This window comes from Myiozetetes cayanensis, unplaced genomic scaffold, assembly GCF_022539395.1.
Source record: "Myiozetetes cayanensis isolate MyiCay16 unplaced genomic scaffold, myiCay2020 scf3, whole genome shotgun sequence".
In the NCBI taxonomy this organism is placed as follows: Eukaryota; Metazoa; Chordata; class Aves; order Passeriformes; family Tyrannidae; genus Myiozetetes; species Myiozetetes cayanensis.
In genome coordinates this window covers 60,985,835-61,009,242 of record NW_026087521.1, presented here as the reverse complement: position 1 = coordinate 61,009,242, position 23,408 = coordinate 60,985,835, and the positions used below count along the sequence as shown (strand labels likewise).

Genomic DNA, 23,408 nt, shown 5'->3' with positions numbered 1-23,408 from the left:
GCACCACTAGAGGCCCTCGCAGCAGCTCCATTTCCTGCACTCTGCTTTTAACTCTGCCTTAAAAACACACCCAGGGTCACTCAGCTGCCTCACAGGTTGGAGCTGCAGGCACCTGCACACTTTGTTAGGTACTGCTTCACCGAGTTTCAGCTAAACTAATAGGTAAGTAGGGGGTGAATTATTTTTCCTTTTTACAAATTATTTGTACTGCTGTAACACCCAAACCCTCTCCAAAAGAGATGTATTAATTAGCACTTTGAACTTTACAAATCAGCACATGCTAAATGGAAGGCAGCAGGAGAGAAAATAGAAAAATTTTGAGAAGTGTCTTCCTGATCTCTTAAAATCCAACATTCTGTATGTGCTTACTAGGACATCAAAAGGAAGAATCTGACAAGCCTCTTCAACAAGAATGTTCCTCCAGGACATTAGCCCTCAGCAAAAGGGCTCTGTTCTTACGTATTCTGAAACATCATCTATTTCTAGGGCTCTGATTCTGTGCTAATGAGGCTTAAATACTTTGACGTGTCTTAATTTACTTACGTTTTCAATGTTCCAGACGTCATAAGTTCTGTCACAAGAACAATACACTTTTTTCCTTTGACTGTAGACTCCCAGGAATCATAGAACCTGACAATATTGGGATGCTGAAGCCCTTTCAGCATCCCAGCTTCCTCTTTAAATCGTTGTCGCTCTGACTTGGACAGTTTCCGATCCTAATGAAAAAGAAGAGGTACATCAGAAAGCTTTGCTTTATTTTCTTATTCAGAGAAGCAGCAAATTGAGAAACAGTTGGCTACACACAAGAATCAGCTTTCTTAAATGCCATTGGCTCACAGTTATCTTTAAAATTGTGCTATCTTGAGCACATTCTATTACAGTCTTTTTACAATATATTGTTCCTTACAATCCCACTGCTCTCAGAGTTAAGAATTGCAAGTCTGTAGATTAACTCCTCTTCCTGTTTCCTCTTCCCTTACTCTTAATAAATTTAGTCATTGCCTGACTTGAGCTGGAAAGGGCACGTACTGTTTTGAACATTTCACTGTTTGAGGATAAAAACAGATCATTCAAAGTATCTCTCTCTCACGTTGTACACAACAATAATCTTCCATCATTCCTGTGTGTACAATATCCAGCCCACTGGTAACAGATGGCATTAGCCCTCCATACAGAGTATCAAACCTCTCTGACATACAGTATGTTCTTGTGTAACTGCAGAAAACCAAGTGAATGAGTTGGAGTTACTTTGATTAAAAGCAGAAACCCGTGATTGAGCAAGTTTCCTGTAATCTCACATCAGCAAAAAACACTAGAGACAGAAAGCAACCTTTTGGCCAGAAGACTGACCATGAAAAAGCATTCCTGGACAATACTGTTGTATTCCCTAACAACAACTGCCCATCACATGTTGCCAGGACTCCAAGCTATTACCAGAACAAGCAGCACACCTCAAAGAAGAGACAGTCTCCTTGTGCCTTTCAGTGTTCTCAGCTCACCAGTCAGATCCACTGACTGACATAAATTGGATCCATATGCAGTTTGCATTAAAAAAAAAAAAAAAAAAAAAAAAAAACAACCAAAAAAAATTAAGATATTCTTAAAGCCAAGGATTGTAGAGTCATTGTTTCTAACAATTATTTAGCAACAACCACTGACCTATTTGTCAAATCTGAGTAATAAATTTAAGTCACTTGATTTCACATTTCCTTTTCAATTAAAAGGAGGTAGCAAAACCATGCAGGGTTTATTTATATTCCCACTGTCCTCCAGGCAGTAACTCCTATTCCTTTGCTTACAGGTAATGTGTTTTCTCGATACAATTCAGCCATGCTAATATCTAAACCATTCTATATTCACTTAGATCATTAACTTTACCTAAGAGGTTCACAGAGTATCCTCGGGCATGGATAAACTTCATTTCCAGATGAAACTCCAATTTTCAGAAGTACACAAGCCCCCCAGAGGAAAGTTTGAATATAGTTTTGAAATTATCTCAGAAATCAGTTCCTTATCAGTGCCTGTGAATGTCACTCACATACCTTTACAATTCTTAGGAAGATGCTAAATCTTTAATTCTTGCAAATTTAGTCTACGGACATCAAAAGCATTCAATCCTGCAATGATTTCACACTGCAGCCATCTGCACTACCACCCTTTCTCACTCCTCATAAAGATATTTGCAAAACTTCCAATACAACACATGTGCAGAAACACTCCAGCAACATTCGAGTATTCCTGTCTGCTTAGGTGTGTGTGTGGGGAGTTAATATGTAATTAATACTTCCAGTTGAGCTGCCTTACCCATCTAATAGCTTGCCTTTCATTAACATCAACAGGGCTGCACCAAGTTCTGTTTAAAACCACTCTATCCTAACTGCCTCCAACTGCTGTGCAACAGAAAAGCAGTGACTGGCAACAGGTACAACAGCCCCCACACACATGCTTCTAAGAGACAATGCTTCAAACACCACAAAATCACAAAACCATCATCTTACAGTACAATAAAGAAGCATTTTCAGTCTCTGCACTTGACCCACGTAATCTACATAGGATACTGTATAGCTATAAATCCAGCTGTTATATATGGTCATTACACAAAAAAGGCTGCCATAATTACTTTTATACCACTTTTAAATAGTCCCTCTGAACACCTACAGTCCTTTTTTTCCAAAAGCTAGATTTTAGATACACATTTGGATTAAGTTTCCTTTAATCTGTGCCCACTAACAAGTTATCTTCCACAAATACTACTAACCAGTTTTAGACTACACTCGACTTAACCTCAAGTGTATTTCATTTCATTCTCATCCTAATCCATGTAACCTAATCTCCCTTAAGGGCTTTACTCAGTTTCCCTACCCCAGTACTACCGGCCCTAAATAGAAACTAACAAGTGCTAATCACCCTTATCAATGAACGGCCTCTTAACAGGCACCCACATTTCGACTCATTTCTCTCCCTGGTCACATCTATGGCAGCACCGTGTTCCTGCAAACACAGCTGTGACATTTAACACGGCCACTCAACACTTCAGTGCTGGCATTAAAAAAAAAAAAAAAAAAAAAAACCAAAAACACGCACACACCAAGACGCACTAAGTAATACAGCCCTTCTTTCAAAGTCACAGTGCCCCAGTGATCTGGGACAAGTCTGGACAAAACACAGGGCAAAATCTTTCACCCAGGAACACAGCCATGTTTCTGCAACCAAGGAAACCCCGCGCCCTTCAGTACATACTGCAGCAGCAGAAGGCAACGTTAAACAGAGCTGGAAGAAAAAGACAGAAAGGCCACTTGTTTCCTAACACCAGCAATGCATATTACCTTTTACTGCTCTCATTTCCTTGGACACAGAGCCCATACCCTCATCCAGAACAGGTTTTTATATGCTTTCCCTAAAGGAATACTAATGCTAGGTTACAGAAAAGTGTGAACATACTTGAAAAGAATGCACAACCCCAGCATTCAGGAAAACACTGCATCTCATGTGCAGATTCATTCTGTTGGTATAATCATACACACAATAACTGGGTATAGCTGGACAAACTACATTCTAATGCAACTCACAAACCGTTGGCCTGCAGGCCAACAAACAGTTTAAAAATGACAAGTACACTTTCAAAATCTGAATATCCCATTCATCAGAACATGAAGAAACAGCAAGATCTCCCGGGTTGCATAGAGAGGGACCAGAGCACAGCACATCCCTAATACTACATTTTGGCATCCTTTGATCTGTTAGTATGGGCAAACGTGACAACTTCATGCTCTTTCCTGTACAAAAATGCAAGTTAAGCAGCTGCAGTTGGTAAAATATTGAGATTCGCAAGAAAACAGAGCACCCTATGTAATCTGGGAGACTGAGATACAATACTACCAGCCACGTTAGGCAGGAATACTTTGGGAAAAGCAGGGGAAGGAGAATATCTTGATATTGCATGGAATCCACAGCACAGCTGTAGCAGAGAGAAAGAAGCCATCATCCCTTTAATGAGAATTCAAAAGCATGTTTTTCAAGAATTTGGGACGGGAACAGCTTCCACAATTCTAAGTTTAAAGTGCCTGCTCCAAGGGATTTGACAGCCCAGATGTGTCTTTCCAACAAGGCAGCTACCTGGGACAACACTCAGATTCCTCTGTGGCCTCTGAGCAGGAGTCTGCAGAAGTGCAAGACCCTCAGCTCTATCTCCGCCTCTAAAGATACAGTTTGTGACACATCATTCAAAATACGCACTCCTTTTGATTAAATTTTTACAAGGGTGAATCAGGTAAGCAGATTTATTCCCTGAAGCCTTTTTCCTGTAACTCACAGACTAAATGAGGTACACAGATGGATCGTTTCAACATGTATTTGCTGTTTTCATCTGAAAGCAAAAATAGACGTTTCACAAATTACCATCCCAGCCTCAAAAATACATGATCAGTTAAGAAAGTTGAATGTTTTCTTCCCTTTTTATTGTATTCTTAAATCAAACAGCCAGACACTAAACAAAATATAAAGACACAGAAGGTCCTTTTCCATAAGCCTGGGAAACCTGAACAGTTTTATAAAGAAACCAGCACTTTAAGAACAATTAATAATATATGGCTTGATATCCTATCCTTTAAAGACCAAATTGTTTTGGAATTCCCACTAATAGAATTTAAAAATGAACATGTACTCTCCTCCCCTAGTCTTTTTTTACCATAATGAAGCAACCTTAGGCAGATAAGACCAAGTCCTAGGTCTAGAAAGCAGCAAACCGCATTCTTGTAGCTCAGTCAGCACATGCCAAGCAGATATAGCCCAAATATTTTTAAAAATATACAAAGCTGTCAAACTGCAAGAGAGCTTGCTTCCTAAAATGGATTTAACTATCTTATAAAATGGACAGCATTGTTTTTCCTAACTGATAGATTCCCTGGAGGACTTAAGTGTCACATCCCAATCACCGGGCTGCCCTTCGAACAAACTGAAACAGATGCATCAAGCCCACTCCGTTCATTTCATTCATTCCTTTCCACCTACATTAAATTGTTTTGACAAGCCAGGACAAACAGCAAGGCTTCCCAGCACGTGACCCGCAGTTCTGCAGTGCCAGGGGTCTGAAAGGAGACAGGCAGCAAATGAAACAATTGTTCAGCTCAGAACGATTCAATAAGCTTTTCTTGGCTGTTTCTATTTATCTGTGTACTTTCCATCTGATTTCTTTTGGTCAGGAAAGAGCTATCAGAGGTGTTTATATTTTTCAATGTAAAACGGGGATCTTGGTTATTTATGATAAACCAGGTACAGGCTTACTCTTTCACTGATGAACAGGAGCATGAATTACATGCAGAATTGTTACTATCCTCTTTCTATCCCTGTACCTACATGCCTTATATTAATGCAAAACAAACTAACCCGAAACCAGAACTACCCCCCACCTCTAAGATTAGCTATTGCACCAAGCCACAAAAAACAAAGTTCAGCAGCCAAAAATGCCTATATTCCCATGGTGGTTTTTTTCAGCCCAGGCTTCATATCTATTCAGCATCCTTAATGATGTTTCTGGCACCTAAATTAATCTTACATTTCAACTGGGTTACTCACATAGCTGTTGAGTCTATTGAGTAGTTTATCATATGTTTTCCTTTCTAGTTTTCTCCACTCCTTCCGAGTTCAGTCCTGTTAACATCCTGACAAGAAATCCCACATCTGCAAAGCACATCTCACTACCACAAGTGGCTCCAGAGCCCAGCTCAGACACCTCAAGCAGCAGAAGAGTGTCCTCAGCAAGGCATCATACTCTGCTTGGGTTGTTTGAGCTTGTTCTTCATTCAGGCCAAGCTCAACCAAGGGTCCCACCTCTGTTGACCCTTTTTATTCACTGACCAAACAGCCTGAACTAAAGTCAAGGACAATTCATCTGGCATTAAATGGACACAGTTATGCAGAAGTGACACATTGCACTTTGCCCTCTAACACATGCTACAGGATATCAAGCAAGTGGATAACAAGAAAAATACTCTACATGGAAAGAATTACATCTGCTAACTCCTGCCATACATCCTCAAAGGTGATTTTCAGTTTCTTAACATCAAGTACAATTAACACAGCCAAAGTTCATGCACAACAGAACAAACCAAACTTGCCATGATCTCCAACTTCTACAGATAAATAGACTCACAGGTGACAGAGGTTAACTTGAAACCAATTTTGTTTTTAAGAAGTTCAGCGGGTGAGATGCTACACAACTTAGAGCTGTTCCCTCTTCCACAATATTAGGAAGATAACCAGTAGAGGAAACAGATAAACACTGGACACTTGACATACTACAGACAGGTTTTACCAGCTTTCTGCATATCCTACCACTACATTCAGAAATTATACATAGCTCTAATCCAGGGACAGTCAGAAGGTTGTTGCTTTCGGTTTTTTTAACTACACTACAGCAACAGCACACAGCTTTTATCCAAAGAGATGCACTAGAAAAATTAGTAGCAATGAACTGTCTTCAAGTGGTATGATCTGAAAATATACAGCCAGAGAGACTTCAAAGTGCTGTTGAATTATAAATAGTCTGAATCACAACCAAGGTAAATTATCTATCCGTGCTGAGGTTACACCAAGCAGCATTTTATCAAGTGTTCCAAACATCTGAAAATTTGCGTGAAGGCCCTGCAGCTCCCAGCCTATTATTCAGAGGAAGAAGTAGCATAGAGAACAGACAAATGTTCTTCTGTGTGCATTTCTGCAGCATATGAGAAAGGCTTTGCAAGCCTTTTAGGCAAGGTTAATGAGGGGTCATCAGAGGAGAAGCTAGCAAGAGTGCGCTCTGATATTCAGCACTGTTAATGGAACTGCGGCTTTGTGGGCCGCAGTGTTCTCATCCTGAAAAAATCTAGCAGTTAAGAGGAAAAAAGAGCACAGTAACCATCGAGCTAGATTAACAAAATATCAACAAAGAGTCCACTGAGCTTAAAACTCATCCAGCATTACACAGTTGGTGCCTAGAAAGGGAGTTTCAGTGCACAAGGATTGCATCTACTTTTCTGTGTCAACATATACACCACTCAATACTTTCCAGTGTTAAATACCAGGGAGAGAGAAAAAGGGAAGGGAGCAGGAAGGGACTGTTCCAAATGCATTCCTGTACAGAAAGAGACACAAAAATTGAACAAGGATCTGCAGAGACCCACAGTGTACTTTCTACAACAAACCATCAAACACAAAAGAATTACTACATAGAGCTGAACAGCTGCTGTTCCAAAAGTACATGTCCAGGCTAAACTACCTCAGCTCCTTCAGGCATTCCTCACAAGACTTGTGCTCTAGATCTGTCACCAGCTTTGCTGTTCTTTGTTTGAATGCTCCAGAACCTCAATGTTCCTGTTGAAGTGGGACACCCAGAACTTCTCCATCACTTTCTTCCTCATCTTAGTTTCAAGATGGAAGACAAAGTTTCTGACACGTAGCAGAACGAAACCCAGTGCCAAGTTAACAGATATTTAGTGAAAATGCAATTTCACATTGCAGCTTGGCAAGTCTCCACAAGAAGTATGAATTTTATGTAAGCTACAGAGACTCTTGATGGAATATGCAAATGACCTTAAAAAAGATAACACTGAAGTATAAAATACATATCTCACAAAATGGAAAAAAGTAGGCTTAAATGATAACTTTTAATGTTCTTGATTAAGGGCAAATATTTACTGTAGGTTTCCTCTTACACAAGGTATTAAAAATGCTTTAGCTTTCAGGAAAGTACAAACCTTGACTTTTTAGGAAAGTGAAACCTAAGTGAAACATTCAGGGATTATTCCCATTACTTATCAGTATCCCAGTGTAAAAGCAACTACCTTCAAAATTTTTCACTTACTGCTTATGTGGAGAGCAAAGGAAAATATGCAATTGATTTGACAATTCTTTTGGTTTTATTTCTGCCATTTCAAGACAACTGTAGCAGCACAATACAAAATTCATCAGAAGATGCAGTTAATTTGTTAAAAACACACAAAGAATACAAGCGCTTTGGTCCTTTCTCTTATGACTGTAATAGATAAGTGATGCAGCAAGCACATACAAGTTTATTGCTGCTGCTCAAATGTTACAAATAAACAAAATATACATATCTTGACAGATAGCTGATGGTGGGAGGAAGGAAAGGAGGGAAATGAAACTCTAAATGATCAAACAGAAGGGGAACAGAGAGAAGCCTTCATCAGTCACCATTCAGTCTGACTAAGTCAATTATACATATCCTGAAAGAACTGTTACTTGAGGAAGTTTCAGGAAACAAGCAACACAACTTTGTCTCAGCACTGAAGGGGCAGTATCTGCAACTACAGCCAAGGTATGTGACCAAAAGATCCCAGCACCGCTCCCCATTTTATCCTGTGATTGTTTCAGTTTAGATGAAGCTGTGACTCATCACCACGGAGGAAAGGAGCAGAACACCACCAAGAATTCCATTCCTCTGATGTGGTCACTTTCCTACTTTTCCATAGCCAGCAGCACCTGTGCCAACAGTAGTAGTAGCAGCATCTAAGACACCTGGTGGCAGCAATGTCATAGACTTTAACCTGCGCTTGAAGAGTCTCCTGTCAACAGAAAAGGTATCAGAACTGAAGTCTGTGCTTGCTTGCACCAAGTTCTGGTGTCATTAAACACAACTGACCTGTAACTAGTCCCAATTACAGCAGATCTTCAGCTAGAATACAGGAAGTTGGCAAAATCCCCAAGTTTCCAGCATACCATAATTCACATTCAGGAACATTCAGAACAAGTCTATGCTAACACTGTTATTGCTGTTCAAGAAGCAAGCAGTTAGGAGTAACTAGAATGTGCAAAACCAAAGATGCTTTAAAAGAAGTAAGTTAGGAACACTGCATTAAAGGTGAGTTCACTAATTTGGGGAGGTAGGAAGCCATTCTGCCTCACTTCTCTACATGGAACAAAGAGCAGAAGTGTAAGGAGCAGGAAAACACAATGCCCATCATGAACACAGCAGCAGAAAAACACTACAACAGCAGATCAGCGTGTTTCTTCTTTATAAAAAAAAGGTCACAAGCAGTCTTAAAGTATGAGTCCCAATAACAAAGTTCTTTTGTTACAGTAGTTTCATTTTTAGCAATGCTGAAGATAACCACAGTGCTACAACACTGCACTTGGATACCATGTGCCATTTTTAGGTTACCACTAAAATGGGTAAACATCAGCCAAACAGTTCCACCTGTGAGTCTCTACTGGATCACCAGCTTGCCTTCCAGAGCTGTGTGAATACCCACATTCATATGTGTGTACTGCTCCTCACTCTCTCACAGAAGCACCAACCTCCATAGGCAAAGCAAGTAGGTCCAATTGAAAACCTGACCCAAATGCCACCTCCAAAGAAAACAATGACTAAGATTAATCATACATTGTCTAATCCCACAGTTCCCTTTGGGAAACCTGTACTCTTCAGAACACAGACATAAAAACAACATTGCAGCTTCAGAGTAAATTAAGAACTATATTCATACTTCATCAAATCTACTACATATTTTCCTTTGCTCTTCACAAAACCAGTAAGTAAAAAATTTTAAACAGCAGATATGAAACCTAAAGCTTAGGCATGACCTCCTCTGGAATCTTTCAGGTCCTCAGGAATCTGGACTAAGAATGGCAAGCAACTGTTTAGGCTTCAGTCATTTCTATTCTAGGGTTGCTCTAGGCAGCACTTGTTTCCTTACGTAGAAGTCACCCAAAAAAATGGCTGAAATTTTATTCAATTTACCCATCCTGAGAGGCTGAACATAAGGGACAGCAATCAAAATGCTGGGCTATATAAAAATGATCAGTATCAGAAAAAAAGAGAGCTCATTTATTTATTTTTACTTTAAAATTGTTATTTGATCCATGAAAGATAAATGGGTCAGTTTGCTTTCTGATAGCGGTTCTCAATAAGGCTTATGCTTATTACATACAGCTTATTAGAGAACTGAAGTGTTAGCTGAACTGAATTCTTGATGAGCCATTAACCAGCTGGACCATCTTGTCACTTGGCTCAGATGCCTCATTAAAAGTTTTGAAGCTCACGTCAGTTCTCATTTTTCACTGAATTGATTGTTTTGTCAGTGAGAGGGAACGCACATCCAATCACCTCAGTTTAATTTTACTATGAAAATCCAATTCTCCATTCAAGAGTGACGATACTTCAGGAAAAAAGCCTTCTCCACAATCCATTCTGTTTACCTTATAGTTTTATTAACCCATTGCATTAAAAGTGCAATTATAGGTCTTTTTGTTTGACAAGTTTCTGTATGACCATGAGTCCTTTTACAAGTAGGTAAATATCTAGAACATTAGGGTAAACACTTCAGCAATTCTGATAAAGGCAAATCAATTTAGAGAATCAAAAACATACTACAATTCTTCATGCCATATACTTCACAAAGCTGATGACAAACAGGAAGAGTTAGCCATATCCACTTTTCAGCAGGATGAAAAGTTGCATCAGTATCCCGGTTGAAAACCACACAGAAGTGTTAAGATGACTCCAAAGATTTACTAGGAACGATCAAAGTAGGGGTAAACAAGAACTAGTCATGCTCCTGTGCTTCTGACTGGCAAAAATCTCAGCACAAAGCTTGGAGGCACATACTGAAACAGCAGTCCCTGCAAGGCTGCCTCCCTGCACTCCTCCTGCTGGAAAATGAACTCTCATCAGCCGCAGCACACGCTGGCTCCACCATCCATACAGACATCACATATGCAGCCTGATCACACCACACGAGTTTCTCTTCCCAGCTTCCCGTTTTTCTGCAAGCACATCCAAAACCAGTACTTTATTTAATTCACAAAACTTTGGATTACTATCAGTTATGACAGGATGACATACGAAGTGTAGGCCAAGTACTGGCAGCCGACAGAAAATCCTTACAATAATCACTAGAAAACTCCATGCTAGACATCTCTCATTCAGAGACAGATCTCTCATTCAGAGATCCTTCACTGATCCAAAAAAAAAAAAAAAACCACCTCAGATAACTGCCAGGTGTTCTGCATGTTCTTGCAAGATAGAAGGAATCAAAAAGGGATCTCCTGTAGGGAAAGACTAAAGAGATCCAGAAACCATGAATTCTATGGGGTGACCAAAATCTGTGTTTTAGATGAGGACTCAGGAATGTCTTGCACAAATACTAATAATAATGATAATAATAATAATAAGTACTAGCAAGTTCTAAAACACCTCAGAGGAGCACTTGTTAAATTTTTTAAGCATCACTGCATCAGTGGTGTAATTCTCCTATGATCTCCCAGAATGCCCATCTTCATCCCAGGTTTCTCATAGAGGGGAGCATTAATAATTCTTCCATCCTTACCCAAAAAGTTGACTTATGAAATCAGTTTCTGGCATCACTTGCATGTCTATTGTAGACTTTCACAATAACACTTTACACATCGGAGATGCTTATTCCAACAAGACACAGTGTGCATCTTCCTTGGCAAAGACCATACATGATGTAGATCTAAAAAGCTACTCTCAAAATCAGAAATAGTTCAGACAGTAACAAACATACCACTAATATGTAAATTTTAAAATATGCACGTTGTCTTTCACAGAGCAAAAGAAACCAAGCATAGCTGAGTCAGGAGAAAGAAAACATTCAAATATTTAACAGTAGGGAAGTGGTAGGATGAACCACTAAGAAAACTGACGTGGTGAATCATACTCTGCATCCACGAACTTATTTGGCTTTGCAGTTCAATCATGAATAGTTTTTGAATGAGTTAAAATATAAGAGAAAACAAAGTGTAATTGAAATGCATACAGAGGGACCAGTCGGCTCCTATCACCTAAAGCAACACAGGATACAATACATAAAAACAGCAAGGGTTTTGCTGTACAGTAATCAAAATAATAACATGCACACCTTAGATATAAAAGGATTATCTTTACAGATGTTAAAAGGGAAAAGGAAAATAAATACAAAACCCTTAAGTGTTGGATTGACCTGCAAGAAAAGGCTTTGACAACTAAAATTCAGTGCTGTAAAACAGATTAAATGGAAGATTATCAAAAGAGTAATCTCCAAAGGGACACAAAGCAAACAGCTAGGGAAAACCACCAGAGGAAGTTTAAAATGAACATTTAGGACGTTTTTTTCCTTGGAATTTGGGGACTATGTATCTCACACTCCCATTGGCAAAGCTATTCTCTATTAATCCAAGTTTATTTCCTGCAGAATACTACTGGGAATATCCTGCACTACCAGAAGACCACCCATGACCCAGAAGACCACAGATACTCAGCCTATCTATGAGTCAGCTATTCAAACTGCTACAGCTTATCCAAAATGGCTGTTTCTCATGACATTGTGCTTCAGTCACATACTGTCCGTCCTTGGGCTGGTGCCACTTCGTTTCAATCCTTTGAACACGAACACTGAAGGAATTTCTTGAAGACAAACTATAATGCCTGGGCATGTCATGGTCCAAGGGGCCTGCCTTAAATAGGTCATCACAACCTGTAAATAGGCTTCCTTGTTTTCCATTTACCTCCTACTTTGTCCCACTGAAGAACTCCACCAAAGCAGTTCAAAATTCACTTTAGTTGTGAACTAAAAAGCATTATCCAGGGGAAAAAAAGTTTAAAATATTCAAATACTGTTGCCACACAGTGAAATATCTGATGTTCTCTGCATGTGCATCATATACAAAAATGATCCATAATTCAGAGTTTCAAACACTGAAAAAGTTCCCTTAGCCAAAAAGGTATCTGAAAACCTCTTGTAGCACCAAGGCTGTGTCTGAAACACACTCCTAATGTGTTCAGCAAGTATGCATACACAAAAAGCCAGGGAAGCTGGAATTCAAACGAAAGCAGTTTGTCAGAAAAGCTGCACAAGCGTTCTGGTACTGCATCCTTTGCTTCACTGGCAAAAACTACATTTCTGTGGGGATAAGAGTGGGTAAGTAGATTTGTGACATTCCATATTTATGTTTAATTTAAATTTCTCGCCCTACCACACAACTCCAAACAACATCCCAGTAAAACAATTCTAATTAAGCTAAAGACAGTATCATAAAGATAATAGACACAGATCTGGTTTTAGTCTGAAATCCACTAAATACTTCTTTAACAAGCAGACAGGCTTACTCTTGCTGCAAAGAGTCAGTAAAGAATTATCTTCCCCCACTCTTGAGATAACCAGGGCTACACAAGCCCCCTTTTTCCCAGGCAGAGACAGGACACAGCCAAATCTCTGGACAGGTGCCTATCAGAGCAGCCATATTCATTTTCAGAATAAAGAAGAGCCTTCTGTCCAACTACCTGGCAACACGATGTGAAGAGAGGCAGGACAATGCCATTCAAGCACCAGCCTGGAAGCACCTGAGAATTAGCTCCTTTGAGGTTCTGTTACCACTCCAACATCATCTTAATTACCTTTACAATCAAAATTCTAATGCTTGAATGCTTACTATCTAGAGCTACCTCACCGATTCCTTTTGGAGAGTGTCAGGTAGCTTTGTAATTTTTCCTCCTTAAGACCCCACCACTACAATATAGAATAATTTTTCCACAGAATGGCTATGATCCAAACATAGAAGTCAGCACTTTCAAGGGACAGCTGTGTGAAATAATCCCTTGAGAGCCCAATTCTAAGACCTCTTTTGCTAGGGGATCAAAAGGTGAAAGTGTCATTGAACAGTCTTAAAATCCTCAAAACATGAGAAAATTTCTAAGATGGTTTTCTTATTATTAACACAGGGTTTTTGTGCTCAGATCTTCTAGTTTCTTAGATTAGGCCACAAAACTGAATTATTTCAAAGGAGACAGAGAGGGAAGATGAGGATTTTAACAACTCCTTGTTCTCTAATTGCTAACTAAAAACGAGGGCCAAGTGTAAGAACCTGCTGCTGCAGCACTTCAGAAGTATTGGAAATAGTCATCAGTAGCCAGCAATAATATTGCAGTACAGAGCAGCAAGTGTTAAAACTCGAAAATTATAATTCACTGCACCAGCATCGATACTTAACAGCCTGCAATTGTGCAAGACCAACAGATCATCCAATGAGCAGGAGCTGGAGAAATGAATCACAGTCTCAGAGTTGCAGTCCTATCTTCAAAGCTCTTAGCAGGCTGAAAAATTTATGAACAGGCATCTTCAGAATGAGTTGCAACATATCTGTCCATCAGAAACAGACATTCCCCCCTGTGATTTCACTTTGCAAGTAATAAAATCCAGACTGCATTGCAAACAAAGAACTGCAGTTCCCCCCACACCCCACTTGCTCTTGCCCTGAGCACTCTGGCTACAGAGGCTGAGAGGTTTTTGATGCTATTTTCATCTCTCCTACGCTTCCAACACATGTTGGATCTCACAGACCTTTCTTGTCATTTCCTATTTCAAAGTATGCTTTCTCAGACAGACCTGGTTCATACTCAGTCACCTTCTGTGAAGGTCCCCACGACCACTTGGTTTGGCTCTACATCTGCAGAGCAAATTAATGCTCAATACCAGCCAAACGGAGACAGCTTGAGCACTTTCAACGTACTAAATTGCTGACTCAGTGCAAGTGGCTCCATTTCAGAATTACTCACACATATAAGGCTGTGAGGTGGAAACTGAAATTTGTGCCACTCTGAACTCTTCTTATCTCAGCTGACTTCACTGTGCTTGTGCCTAAATAAGGGCTTCACACGAGATCTCCTGGCAGTGATCAGCTATGTAGAAATAGGATGCTTTTCTCCAAAAATTCTCAAGGACAAGTAATGCAATGGGATGGTATTGTAAGAACATGGTAAAATCTGGAGATCATGGAAGAGATTAGAGTTACCTACCAGAATTACACCCAGAACTGCTTTTTAAAAAATGGAGCTAACAGTTTCCAGGCAATCCAAGGGATAACTGCCTTTTCTTATTATGAGCTCCTGCCAATCCTTCCTTCCAAAGCACTTTCAAGTTTCCACTTCTCAGGAAAGGCAAACAACATTAGACACAGCACAGACCTGGCTCTGAGCTAATTAAAAAGGAATTCCCATATATTGTTTTAGATACTAAAAACTAAAACAAAACTAAAAGCAGTCAAGTACTATTCTGATTAAAGCTATATTTAGATTGTTTATAGGTTTTTTGCAGTTGTTTCATTTATATACTTTATATATTTTTCTTTGGACTTTTATTTTCCTCCTCCTTCCAAACAGTCATGACTACTATCCATAAAAAAAACCCCACAACACAAACATTTCTTTAACTCAGCCTTCTGTATAACAAGTGTTTGCTGCTAGACCTATTTCCCTTAAACCTTGAACATCCAGAGTCCAATTTCAAGTGAAAAGTCCAAAAGGTATTTAAAAAGAATAAACTGTAAATATACAAACTTCTGTATTTTAAAACACATCAGACCAAAAAAAAAAAAAGATTGCCATATCTAGTAAAAAATAAAATTATATATTCCATTCTATCTATATCATTTTTCCCTCAAGGCTGATAAGAAAGCTGACAGATTTTGACAGGGCCATTTGCTTTCAAAATAATAATAAAAAAAAATCACTTTCAAGAACTGCATTTAACTACAGCTAAAGTCATTTGAGCAGTATTTTCACAGATGCTTCCATCAGACTAATTACAACATATCGGTACCAAAGCTAGTTCTCCACATCTGAACACTGAAGAGCTGCAAAGTCTACTGCTTGTGCAAATACAGAGGCTGCTGTTCCAAGAAACATCTTCTACTTGAAAACTTCAATTCCTGTTTCTCTAGAAACTTGCTTAATGAGAAGCAATCAATTTCTGAGGATATTAAAATTTACCCACTTAAACAGTTGCAACACAAACAAGTGAACTGAATTACATTGTACAGCATGTGCAAGTCAAACCCTCAGGATGGGAAAGCTCTACAAAGAGTAATTATGCATTTGTAAAACCAAGCCAACACAGAGTGTAAGTTGAACAAATTGCTTCATATGGCATCATATGGAGGCTCACACAGACTATTCACAGGCTACATTGTGAATCAAGTCTTCAGAGTTTAAAAAAAGATAGTTTCCAAGTAAGTCTAATCCAGAAAATGTCACTTATTTTAAAGTTTTATTCTCTGAAAAGTCTTTGCTTGGAAATACTTCTTCAGGGTAAAGACAACACACCTGTCTCAACACTGCTTTTAGGTCCCTCCTTCACAGCTCTTAAGTGCAAAAGCTTCCAGTGCCAATGGATGCAATAAAGCAAGCGTTTTTCTCTGAAGCATCTGTAACATCTTGGCTGAAGCTTCTTAAACAATTAAGCTCAAGACAGACACTTGGCCTGAGAACTTGCAGCCCAGGTGGTTAAGATACACACCAGTTGGGCAACTGAAAACAGGACCTTACGACAGAAATCAACTTTAAGTGGTGCTACCTAATGTATCAGTCCCATGAGTCCCGATAAAGAGTTTAACAGTAGATGGCCCCTAGGTAAATACAGAGCATTAACAACACATTTCTTCCAAAGACAGCTTGTAAAATTACAGACCCTTACAGAGCCAAACTGCAGGATGGATACATACTTAAGCTACAGAGCTCTCAATCTGCCTCACTCACTGTGCAGCCCAAAAAGCGCAGTGACAGAGCTCAGGACGCAGCTCCCCAGCACTGGCCGAGTGAGCTGCGCTCCCGCTGTCAGGAGGAGAACACACCTGACTGACAGGCGTGGTCAGTGCCTGCAGCACCCACCCTGCACACCCAACACACACCACTGGCTGCTCAGCTCTGGGCCCTCACACACACTCCTCCATTACACTGCAGTCCAGGTTAAAACCAATGCGTTTCATGGCATCAGACAACGCTTATTTCCAGGGTATTTCCAGTTCCTGGTGAGGATGTAGCTCACCTGGAAAGAGACTCACATTGTTCCTTAGATTAAGGTCAGCGCTTCTGTTGAAGGAATCCAGCCCAGAATGAAAACCAAACACAATTATGCTGATTTTCATACTTTCAGAAGTAAAAATAAGTATCAACTGGCACATTATGCCAACTGATGGGTGGTAATGTAAAGAAGTTCAGATATGTGTAGCTTCTGAATAATTTTAACCAACATTTTAGGCATTGTCACCAAGTCTGAGACTGAATATTCAAATACAAAATTGTCTTGGTAGGATTTTGACAGCAACACCCAGAGGGGCTGCAAAAGTAAGCAAGATGTCTCTTCATATCACCTCACAGCATGAGAGCATAACCCTCCAAAGCTTTTAGAACAGAGTTACTGAAAAGAGCCAGCAACTATTACTTCATTTGCAGATCCTTTTCTGAATAAAACCAGAAAAACTGATGCACTAAGGTGGCATTTTCTGAAGCACAACATTCCAAACACAACATGTGAAGCTCCTCCACCCTTTGAACCACCTAAGTAACTCCAGAAGGTGTTTTCCATGCAAAGCTCCACAGCTGAAATATCCAAACTGGATCCACAATTGATGCAGAGGGATAAGTTTACTGCTTAGGAGAAGACAAGGGCAAACAGCAAAGTAGGAGACAAGACAATACACATCATCTCCTTGACCCTCAGGATCAAAGAAAACCATCCTGGACATCCACAACCTATAAGGCATAAAAACCTAATATTGCCCCACATCAGTAACAACTGTGGAAAGCAGCTGCAGTGCCTCTCAAGTCCATGGGAAGCCTTCTTCTCTCCTTAAATTTATCCTGCATCCCTTCTTTCATGGAAACTCACATACTTGTCATGGAATAATCAGCCGGTTCCCTGCAGTTAACTTATACAGCATCATTAGTCAGACATTGAATTAGAAGCCAAGTTACATGACTCGTAACTTGTAAACCAAGATTCCTTATCCAATCAACCTTTTTTTCCGTTGATGCTACAGCAGGAATCACATAGGAACACAGAACAAAAACAATGATAAGGATTTCAAAAGGAACAAGACAAAAAATAAACAAAAACCCCCAAACAAAACAAAAACCTAGACAAACCATAAATCAACAGATCCCACCACTGCCAAAGTGCTGTTATTTGGAGTCTCCAAGTTACACCATCACCAGTCGTGACATTATCAGATATTCTGAGTTAATGTGAACATGTGGTTGGATACAAACTGTCTCTGTGCTTCCACCATTCAGGAAGAACTAAAAATCAAACCAGCCACAGATGCTGACAAAGAAGTGAAACTAAACTGATAAAAATGGAAACTAATTCAGCTCGATTTCCCCACTAAGACAGTCAACCCCTCTTATCTTTGGTGAATGTGTCCCACGATGTGCCAAAGTGCACAGCACCACGACCCTTGATCTCTGCTTGATAGAAGTCATCATTCAAGGCTCAAGATATTTTGCCACTCTGGTATGTCTAACAGACTGTTCAAACCCCACAGAACACAGCCAGGCTAACTGCTGTATTTGCAACTTCTGAGAGCACACATTGATGACTCTCAGACCCTCAAACTGTAAACCTGACACTAAACTAGAAAAATGATCATTCAGATGAGGTTCCAGATGAAAGATTTCCTAGCACATTGTCACCAAAACAAGAGATCCCACGCCAATGTACGGCTGAAAAAACACCAACATTTTTCAGAATATGACCTATCTCAGACAAGTTATTTTACAGAAAGTCAGAGAACAGGAAACACTGAAGTCTAACATGATTCTGAAGCAACGTTGCAGACTTTCTAACAAGTATATATATCCACAAACACCATCAATATGTCAAAGGAAAGCATGTTCTCAGTTCCTGGCATCTACACCAACGGCATGGATTCAAACAGAAGAGAAGTTTCCACACATGCAACTGAAAGGTCACAAAATCCTCATTAAAGGGCTCCAGGACAGCTTCTGCCTCCCCAGCTCCCACTGGACTCCCCAAACTCATAGAGCTGTAATCAATGCTATACTGGCTTCGTAGGCTTCTATTGCACAGGCACTGCATTATGGAATTCTGCAAGCCAGAAGAAAACCCTTTCTGAAACCCCATGTACCTGGAAGCAAAAGTGAGATCTGTGCAGACAAAGCAACTCAACCAGACAATGCTTTGGGGTTTTCTTATGGGGTTTTTGGTGGGTTGTTTCGAGGCATTACCTTTCTAAGCCCTGCAGAGACTACGAGCCCCCAGTGTGGTCAACTGCATTTACTGTTCTGTTGTCTACAAGTATTAACCATAGACATTAAAAATATTTAAGCTATCCCATTGATCAAGAAAGTTTTTCAGAGCATCAAACATGGCTCATCTCAAGGTTTGAGAAACAGGTGGCTTCACTAAACTCAGGCCAATTTCCCCCTTTTGTTTATGCTTTTTTAGCAGTCCGTAGTTATGGCAAATTTTTATTTCCAATCCAGTTTTAGCCCTATGCAGTGCAGTCTTCAGTATTCAAGAACTACAACCTTGCTTTACATTAGTTTTCTGCACACAAGCTATTATAAGTTAATGACCATGCCCATTCTCCCATTTAAGTGTTTTTCAGTCGTGGACTTAGCACTCAACGGCTTTTTTATGGCACTTTGTTTCACATTATGCTCAGCAGCCCATGCAACACATTGCATTTTGCAACCAAACAGCCAATGGCCACTGGCAGACTTCCCCACTTCCCTCCTCCCTTTCTCAAAGTTATTGGAATAAATAGCCTTATTCGCACATGGATGGCAGCAAAAACCCTCTGCAACCTGCAAAATCAAGTTAACCCCCTCAATTATCAGTATCAAGTAAATTTATTTCAACTCTCATTACATTTGATTTGTTGTTACTTAGGACCACATAGGTTTCTCCGTTTTTCTTGCTAGAAATCCATATTGAAACATTATCATCTGGCCAAAAGACCAGGGGGCAAGTCTGGATAAATATTCTTACCTAATAAACTACAACAGAGGGAAAGGAGACAAGTAGAGTTTAAAGCAATCCTTTAGCCACTTTAGGAACAGCATCAGTAAAACACAGGATCAGTGGATGAAACTTTATCATCAGTATAAGAGGACTTCTGTAATACTCTAGAAAAAGAATTATAACTTCATCTGAAAAAGGAATTTGCATTTAAATGGCTCAGCTTCATTCTTTCTTCTTTAAGTGACTCTTAGACTATTTCCAACAGCCTCACAGGACAGTTTTTAGAGTAATGCTCATGGTCCTCTAAACTAACGATCTGGTCACCAACTTGTGATCCCAGTGACTCCTGATAAACTCACAGCTGTCAGACTGAGTATTTATACACGAAACAACTGATGTATTTCCATCTGGTCTTCATGACAAGAGGATGACTATATAGAATGGCAAATCACTCCCGCTTCCAAACACAACTCAGGGAAGAGGAAAGGGAAACTGCTGAGTTGGACTGCCCTTGACCCATGACAAACAGACAACTCAGCTGTCACTTATGTTTTGGTCATTTGAGTAGCTGCAGAAAGTATATCTGAAATGAGACACCCTATTCAGCTGAAGCTCAATCTAGTCCATGGATTTTTTTCCCTTCCTGGAAAGAAATTTGGCTTGAGAAGGGGGAAGGGAGAAGGCAAGAGTATAAGGCAAATTCCCAAGAGAACACTAAGCACATTTCCATGGATAAGATTGATTTACCAGCTGGAAAATCTAAGTTTGGAAGAGGCGGTTCCAGGAGTCAAGATTTAGATGCAGGTTTTAAACATGCCCATTATTCTTTTACATAGGGTAGCTGAACAGAGATACAAAATCTGCTTCATCCCACAGTGCAGACGGGAGGGTATGGGGAGACAAAAAATATAAAAATAAAAATCCTTGTTTTGCCAGATGGCCTATACAGGGACCACAGGAGGATCCAGGAAGACCAAAGTTAGAAAATAAAGCAAAAACCGACACTGGCAATGACTGATACACTGTTTTGTTGAGGGGGAGGAATGACAATACTTCCGGAACAGGTAAGAAGCCAGAACAATTACCATTCCCACACAGGAACAAGAGAAACAAAAGATACCATTTCCCTGAATATTAATGCCAGAGAAGATAAGGACAGAAGTCAAAGGGAAAGTGGAAAATAGTTTTCTGCATCATCACCCAACTCATTCTTTCCATTCTAAATTCCAGCGCCAACTTCCTCGCATTTCATACTTCTCTTAAGTGACAAATTATACTTAAAACATCGCTTTGCTCACAGCCTGCTGCTTTTTAGCTGCAGTCATCCACACCAACTTACTTAACGTGCTTATCGGTTGCGTCATTACCTGGCATTTATCAGTTATTTAAATAACGTAGCTGCGCTCCTTCAAATCTCACAAGTTTACCCGAACCATGTGGCTTGTTGCAAGAAGTTATCAAGACCAGAAGTTGAGCAACACACAGTTTTGGACGTGCTACAACAGTACAATCACACATCATAAGTGCAGTTCGGAAATTTGGTATTATCTTAAAACCTGCCACATTAGAAGCCACAACTGTTTTCTGACAGAGGTCAAACCACTGTAGAACTGCAACAAAGCAAACCTTCAGTTAAACAATTCAGAACACCAACCAGCAATAACACTAAATAACAGAGGCTAACACAAAAAGAATTTGGGGAATTATTTTGCTGATGTTGAAAGTACAGCCAGCTCCTTTAGCACAGCTGATCCTGGCTTACTTCCTCTGGTTAGCCTGACCTAATCTAAAAGCTACTTAAGCTTTCTTCACAAAACTGAACCATTTCTTTGCTTCACCACTGTGCATTAGTTGTAGTTTTCTAACATGAAAAAAGGATTTCCAGAGTTCTTGCAGATTCTTCCCAATCAGTTTATCAGCTATTTCCTAATAAAAACCCTATCACTCACATGGTTTAGAATCTAAGGTTGCTTTCACCCAGAAGCCAAGGAATAATGGGATTTTAGAGTACGGGTTTATCAAGCAGAAGCCATTTACAGCTTGGGTACGTTGGGAGTTTTCCCAAAATCTCTATGTTTGGAGCAGTGAGACTCTACAAAGTTTTTCTCACTCTTGTTCAAGTCCACACTTTAGACCTATTCAACTGTATATCTTAGAAAACTGATCCAGAAAACCTTCTGGAACAGTTAATCATCTAACAGTAACTAGGCCACAGATGCTGGAGGTTTCTCCAGTTCCAAAAAAAAAAAAAAAAACAACCAAAACTTTCGAACACCTAAATTATAGCCACAAAGATGAAATGTGCAGGTTCACAATCTATTACAAAATACTAAAAAACCCCCAACAAAATGCTCATCATTACTGGTTGCTGCTCTTCTCCAGCTCAAAGTCTGAATACATACATAAATGATTTTATATGTTCACGAATATTACACACTTATTTTATCTGCAAGTCTGTAAAAAAAAGATAAACTGAGGCATGTCAACAGTAGGTACCTTATTCCATAAGTTATTACTAATCTAAGAATACAAAGGAAGGTGTTTCAGCAAAAAGCAGTGAAGAAACCCACAAACTTTAATGTAAGTATTATATTAATGATACTTTCATGAAACAGCCGTTCACAGTAATCAATTCACTGTTTTAAACTGGCTTGGTCCTAAAACTTTAAAATGCTATATACATACTAAGAAACAAGGTTTTTTGCTATTCCTCATCTTGTCTTGTAAACGCCTTTTCAACTCTCAAAGTTCCTTAGAAGAAGCTACTTAAGTCAAAAATAGTAACAGATTTGAGAGTCTCCAACACCAATAAATCAAACCTCAGTTCCGCTAAGTTTTTTGGGATTCACCCAAATTTGAGAAGATTTCATACTGGGAGGAAGAAAAACATTTTTACTGAACCACAGCCCCAAGATATAGACAAGGCAACTGGCTATTTTTCCTATTTGGAGTAAGTGTTATCATCTGCACTTAGTCATGTTCAGTGGCATTGAAATGCTTGAAGGAAACTTGAGTATTAAAGGCAGCTTATGACAGATCTTCAGGTATAGGACACGCACAGTACACTCAGGTACTACATTTATGTCTTCAGCAGCACCCTAGAGCTCTTCACCTTTTTTCTTGTTTGGTTCCCAAGGGTAAATACAGAACCTCTCAGATATGTTCAGGCTTGTACAATAAGATCAGCAGAATAAATTCTACCATCACCTTAACTGGCTCACAGTTGCCATCAAGAGGCAAAAAATTTCAAATTCAAGTGGCCTGTATAATTCACCACCACCCTCCCCCGGGCAGAGATAACCTAAAACGCATTTCTGCTTTTGAGTCTGCAGAAAGAAGCTCAAGATGCACATAAAGGAAGTAGAGAAAGCCACAGGAAAAAAAAAAAAAGAAAAGAAAAAAATTCTAAAACTAAAGTCTTATTTTTGTATCAGACATTTCTCCAGTTTCGCTGCTTTTAGCACACTGTTCCTGGCAAACCTAACAACCCACTAAGCCCCAAATGATGATAAATGCAAACAAAAAAAACATGCCCTCAAAGAGCATTCTACATACTGTCAATCTCTACTTGTCTACACCCAGAAAGGGCAATATTAAAAAATAAAAAATCAATCACTTTTCAGACAGTATTTCTTACTGCAGGATACTTGT

General features: G+C 39.5%; 1 protein-coding gene across 15 annotated transcripts in view; it reads right to left on the bottom strand.

Moving 5' to 3' along the window:
* The window catches only part of WNK1 (WNK lysine deficient protein kinase 1), a 102,433-nt gene that overhangs the window by 67,986 nt on the left and 11,039 nt on the right, over positions 1-23,408 (bottom strand). For all 15 annotated transcript variants that reach the window (XM_050325483.1, XM_050325486.1, XM_050325485.1 and 12 more), the window contains exon 2: positions 544-716. In XM_050325483.1, coding sequence (XP_050181440.1) covers positions 544-716 — 173 coding nt within the window. The remainder of the gene's footprint in view (positions 1-543; positions 717-23,408) is intronic.